Here is a 6,000-nt window from a genome sequence, read left to right as displayed (position 1 = left end):
AATTCTATATTTGCCATCTTCTTGAAGCTGTTCTTCTAACGGTAATGCCAGCGCTGGTGGTGACAGTATCTTGGCTTCTGTTCTGAATTTTGTTCTAAATTTAGGATTCCTCTTCATTGCTGTGCTGGAAATTGTTGGTTCTGCCCTGCTCTGCTCTTCTCAATATCTGTCTCCCTCTCACATTATTTCTGCTTTCCAAGTGCTGATGAATTCCTCATGTCCACCATCATCAGTCTCAAATATCCTGGACATGTTATTGCTGGTCTTGCAGACAGAGGCATACTGCATTAGCTGTTGACAATATGGAGCAGCTTGAGAGCAATTGTATTACAGCAGGTTCAGCTTCTGAAGCAAAGAAAAATCTTCTCTGCCTTTACTGATGACTCCAAGTCTATTATGGGCAGGTTACCCATACTTATCAACTCCTCTCCAGGTACAGAAGTTAAATAGCTGTCAAGTGATGTCACTATGAGGAGAGATGAACATGTGCTGTTTCATGAAATTTTAATGCATTGGGAGTAACATTTAATTTTATTCTCATTGAACCTTTCATTAGATGATCCTAGAGATATATTTAATTGCATCTGTAGTGCTATCAAATGTTGTGTGAAATGGCTTATCTGCCATGGGAGATTATGAATAGCTAGACAATGCTAGACAGTCAGCTAGAGAATGGATCAGTTAGTGTGTGTATGGATGTTTGTTGTGTCATCCTTTTTTATTTATACATATCATAGGTGTGCATGGTGTTCATCAATATATGGGAGGTCCCTGATCCAAGGTACTAACAGTGTAAATTTATTTGTTACACAAGCCTAGAAGACTTTCACAGTTCTAGTCATATTCGGTATCTCTGGTTCTCCAGGCTTCAATGATGTACTACAGAGAGATTATCTACATTCAAAACACTGCAGAGGTGCTGGGGTAGTGCTTCACTGAAGACACTGCAGACCCCAATGGGAGAGCTTTTCTTGTTGGCATAAGCACTCCCTCTCCACAAGAGATGATTGCTATGTAGACAGGAGAATTCTCCACTGACCTAGTACTGTTTACACTCCAGTTTAACTGTATTACTCAGCGGTATGGGTTTTTAACATTAAGTGATGTAGTTGTACTGACTTAATTTCCTAATATAGACCTAGCCAGATTATACAGGCTGAACCTCTCTAGTCCAGCACCCTTGGGACCTGACTGGTGCTAAATGAGAGAATTTGCCAGGCCACGAGAAGTCAATTTTGTCAAGTTGCATTACCAATGCTTCCACTGCTTATTGGGCACTTAGAAGACATTTATGGGTAAATTACGCTAAATAACAGCACAGAACACTGAGAGCCAGGACTAGTGGCAGTAAACAAACTTTGTGGGACCAAAGGAAAATTGGCCACAGCCATGATAAGTGATGATCTGGTTAACTAAAATCATGCCATATTACAGATGTTGCCAAATGAGAGCGTGCCAGACTAGAGAGATTCAGCTTGTACTTACTTTGTGCGGAGGGGGAAACACACTTAAATAATACACACTGAAGAGTGGGTCATGGAGACTACAATAAACTTCAGAGTCTTTCTTGCTACTCGACTGATTTAAAACTACACCAGGTCTCTAGTGGCTAAATCTCCTTATTTATTTGGTCAAAATGTGAGCTCCTAAACTTATGTTAAGGCTTCTAAATTTTTAGAAGTAGCTAGTCCCTGCATCTACCACTGAAGTCAGTACATTTATTTGGTAGCTTAAAGGAGTTTTATTTATTTAGACTTATTCATATTATCTATTCTGAAGATCCCTCAATATGTATACACGTATTTAACCTAAAGAATTCTTTAGTTTTTTAAAAAATATTTAAATCAAATCAAAATAATTATACAAAACAGTAACTGTGCTATATGTATCTCACTACTAAACATGCCTCAAATCTCCCTTCCCCCAAATCAAATATCAGAAAAACACAGTGAGCCATAAATCCAGGAAATGGACATCTCAGGCAGAATGACTTCCAGGGTTCAAAGATCCTTCACGAAAAAATTGCTTTCCAATGCATCCCTTTGAAACTAAGGGATTGAACATCTACACTTATCTGCAGTGGGTATCACAAAACAAGACAAGCTATCTCATAGATAGCTAGGTCTCGTACTAGTTGGTTATTTGAAATCAAAGCCAGCTCCTCTGAAAAGCTTTCAGATTAGGAAGCACCAGTTTGACATCCTGCATATCCAAATGTCACCTATGTAAAATGGCATCTGTAAGAACACTGCTTATTAAGCAGAGAGTCACAGTTTGCGTTAATTTAAGTTTCTAAATTCTAAAAAGTAAAGCAACACATCCTACAACAGGGTGGATTTATAATATAACCTACAGGTGACCGTTACCTCGGTAATCTTGGTAGCAATGTCTGCTTCTCCCCTCCCTCAGAAAGGTTGCTTATGAAACACGGTGGTAATTAGCAAGATCAGCTGTGCAAAGCATTCATTCTTGGTGGACAGCCAGACAATTGTGTGCTCCAACATGGTTTGGAGAAGATCTTCTTTGTGTGAGCTGGTGACTGATGGCCATAGAGGGAGGCATTCCTTTCTGTCTCAGACAGGAACATGAATTCAGGTGAGAGGCACATATGAATAAAAATTCTTGGTCACATTCATAACATAAGCATCTAAGAACAGTTGAGGAAATGAAATTGATTAATGGCTCTGGACTGTAATTTAATGGACAAATGTTCAAACCGGAAAATGTGGCACCGCAGTTAGCATTAATTGGAACTGTTGCTGGCAGTCTCAGCAAATAAACCAAGGAGTCGATGGGTAGAAAGAAGTGAGCTACCTTCTGACCACAGTTAGTTATCATCTGAAAAAGTGATCGCAGGTAATCCAGATCAAAATTGTGGCACACTGGCAGGCTACATATAGACTTCAGGGTTTTGTCGACAAAACCTGGGCCAGGGCCACGTTGCTGGTGCTTTCTGTCACCAGTAAATTGACAGAATGGTATGGTTTTGTTGACAACCAAACCCAGCTCACCATGGCTGTGTCTACACTTGCATTTGTCTTTTGAAAGAGGTATGCAATTGAGGGAAATAAAAATGCAAATGGGGTACAGAGTTACGTATCTGGCACCTCATTTGCATATTCTTATTTCATAATAGCTTCTTTCGAGAGAAGAAAAGCAGTATAGACACTGCTCTTTCGAAAGTAAACCCCATCTTCGAAAGAATCTTTCTTACCATAAAAAAGGGGAAGACGGATGCTTTCGAAGATGGAGTTTACTTTCAAAAAAGCAGTGTCTACACTGTTTTTCTTCTTTTGAAAGAAGCTATTATGAAATAAGAATATGCAAATGAGGTGCCAGATATGTAAATCCGAACCTCATTTGCATTTTCAATTTCCCTAATATGCATGCCTCTTTCGAAAGAGGAATGCAAGTGTACATAAGAATGGCCATACTGGGTCAGACCAAAGGTCCATCGAGCCCAGCATCCCATCTGCCGACGGTGGCCAATGCCAGGTGCCCCAGAGAAGGAGAACAGAAGACAATGATCAAGTGATTTATCTCCTGCCATCCATCTCCTGCCCTTGTTCTGAAGGCTAGGGCACCATACTTTATCCCTGGCTAATAGCCATTTATGGACCTAACCTGCAAAAATTTATCAAGCTCTTTTTTAAACCCTAATAGAGTCCTGGCCTTCACAGCCTCCTCGGGCAAGGAGTTCCACAGGTTGACTGTGCGCTGTGTGAAGAAAAATTTCCTTTTATTAGTTTTGAACCTACTACCCATCAATTTCATTTGGTGTCCCCTAGTTCTTGTATTATGGGAAAAGGTAAATAATTTTTCTATATTCACTTTCTCCACACCATTCATGATTTTATATACCTCTATCATATTGCCCCTCAATCGCCTCTTTTCCAAACTGAAAAGTCCCAGTCTCTCTAGCCTCTCCCCATATGGGACCCTTTCCAAGCCCCTAATCATCTTAGTCGCCCTTTTCTGAACCTTTTCTAATGCCAATATATCTTTTTTGAGGTGAGGAGACCACATCTGCACGCAGTACTCAAGATGTGGGCGTACCATAGTTTTATATAGGGGAAGTATGATATCTTTTGTCTTATTATCGATCCCTTTTTTAATAATTCCTAACATCCTATTTGCCTTACTAACTGCCGCTGCACACTGCGTGGATGTCTTCAGAGAACTATCCACTATAACTCCAAGATCCCTTTCCTGATCTGTCGTAGCTAAATTTGACCCCATCATGTAGTACGTGTAATTTGGGTTATTTTTTCCAACATGCATTACCTTACACTTACCCACATTAAATTTCATTTGCCATTTTGCTGCCCAATCACTCCGTTTGCCGAGATCTTTTTGTAGTTCTTCACAATCCCTTTTGCTTTTGACTGTCCTGAACAACTTGGTGTCATCTGCAAACTTTGCCACCTCACTGCTTACCTCATTTTCTAGATCATTGATGAACAAGTTGAACAGGATCGGTCCCAGGACTGACCCCTGGGGAACACCACTAGTTACCCTCCTCCATTGTGAAAATTTACCATTTATTCCCACCCTTTGTTTTCTGTCTTTTAACCAATTCCCGATCCATGAAAGGACCTTTCCTCCTATCCCATGACCACCTAATTTACATAAAAGCCTTTGGTGTGGGACCGTGTCAAAGGCTTTCTGGAAATCTAGGTATATTATGTCCACTGGGTGCCCCTTGTCCGCATGTTTATTAACCCCTTCAAAGAATTCTAACAGATTAGTTAGACACGACTTCCCTCTGCAGAAACCATGCTGACTTTTGCCCAACAATTCGTGCTCTTCTATGCGCCTTGCAATTTTACTCTTTACTAGTGTTTCTACTAATTTGCCTGGTACTGATGTTAAACTTATCGGTCTATAATTGCCAGGATCTCCTCTAGAGCCTTTTTTAAATATTGGTGTTATATTGGCCGTCTTCCAGTCATTTGGTACCAAAGTGGATTTAAAGGATAGGTTACAAACCAATGTTAATAACTCCGCAATTTCACATTTGAGTTCTTTCAGAACCCTTGGGTGAATGCCGTCTGGTCCTGGAGACTTGTTACTATTCAGCTTATCAATTAATTCCAAAACCTCCTCTAATGTCACTTCAATCTGAGTGAGTTCCTCAGATTTGTCACCTAAAAAGGCTGGCTCAGATTTAGGAACCTCTGTAACATCCTCAGCCGTGAAGACTGAAGCAAAGAAATCATTTAATCGCTCCGCAATGGCACTGTCTTCTTTGATCGCTCCTTTTATATCTTTATCATCCAAGGGCCCCACTGCTTTTTTAGTGGGCTTCCTGCTTCTAATGTATTTAAAAAACATTTTACTATCGTTTTTTGAATTTTTGGCTAGCTGTTCCTCAAAATCTTTTTTGGCTTTTCTTACTACATTATGACACTTAATTTGGGAGTGTTTATGTTCCTTTCTATTTTCCTCACTAGGATTTGACTTCCACTTTTTAAAAGCTGCCCTTTTCTCTCTCACTGCCTTTTTAACATGGCTGTTTAGCCATGGTGGTTCTTTGTTAGGTCTCTTACTGTGTTTTTTTATTTGGGGTATACATTTAAGTTGGGCCTCTAGTATGGTGTCTTTAAACAGTTTCCATGCAGCTTCCAGGGATTTTAGTTTAATTACTCTACCTTTTAGTTTCTGTTTAGTGTAGACACAGCCCATGAGGAAGAATGCCTCTGCCAGAGAGACATGTCAACAGAAGGTGTGTGTGGACATAATGGAGGGCCTTCTGTTGACAGAAAAGGCCTCTGGGATGCCACACAGGGGTCCTGGTGGACACCCTGTCCACAGCAATCGGTGCTCTATGGTTCCTGCCTCTGAGTCCTCTTAAAGTCATAGGGAGGTTACAGAAGCCTTGTGGCAAGAAGCTGGTCTGGGGAGCAGCAGCAGCAGCCATGTGGCTCTCCACAGCCACAGCACACCACACCTGCAGCAGCCATGACTGAGACACAGGCTCTGCGTGACCCCCTTGTCCCT

At 40.8% G+C, this 6,000-nt stretch overlaps 1 protein-coding gene across 2 annotated transcripts in view; it reads left to right on the top strand.

Annotated features, from left to right (window-relative positions):
- The first annotated feature begins 253 nt into the window (after positions 1–253).
- The window catches only part of JADE1 (jade family PHD finger 1), a 144,157-nt gene continuing 138,410 nt past the window's right edge, over positions 254–6,000 (top strand). Inside the window, exon 1 of one of the 2 annotated variants that reach the window (XM_074993305.1) lies at positions 254–433. In XM_074993305.1, coding sequence (XP_074849406.1) covers positions 397–433 — 37 coding nt within the window. In that variant the 5' untranslated portion in view covers positions 254–396. The remainder of the gene's footprint in view (positions 434–6,000) is intronic. The other variant, XM_074993308.1, reaches the window with a different exon arrangement.

The sequence above is a fragment of the Carettochelys insculpta genome, chromosome 4, assembly GCF_033958435.1.
Source record: "Carettochelys insculpta isolate YL-2023 chromosome 4, ASM3395843v1, whole genome shotgun sequence".
Lineage (NCBI taxonomy): Eukaryota > Metazoa > Chordata > Testudines > Carettochelyidae > Carettochelys > Carettochelys insculpta.
This window is presented reverse-complemented; position numbering and strand designations above follow the sequence as displayed.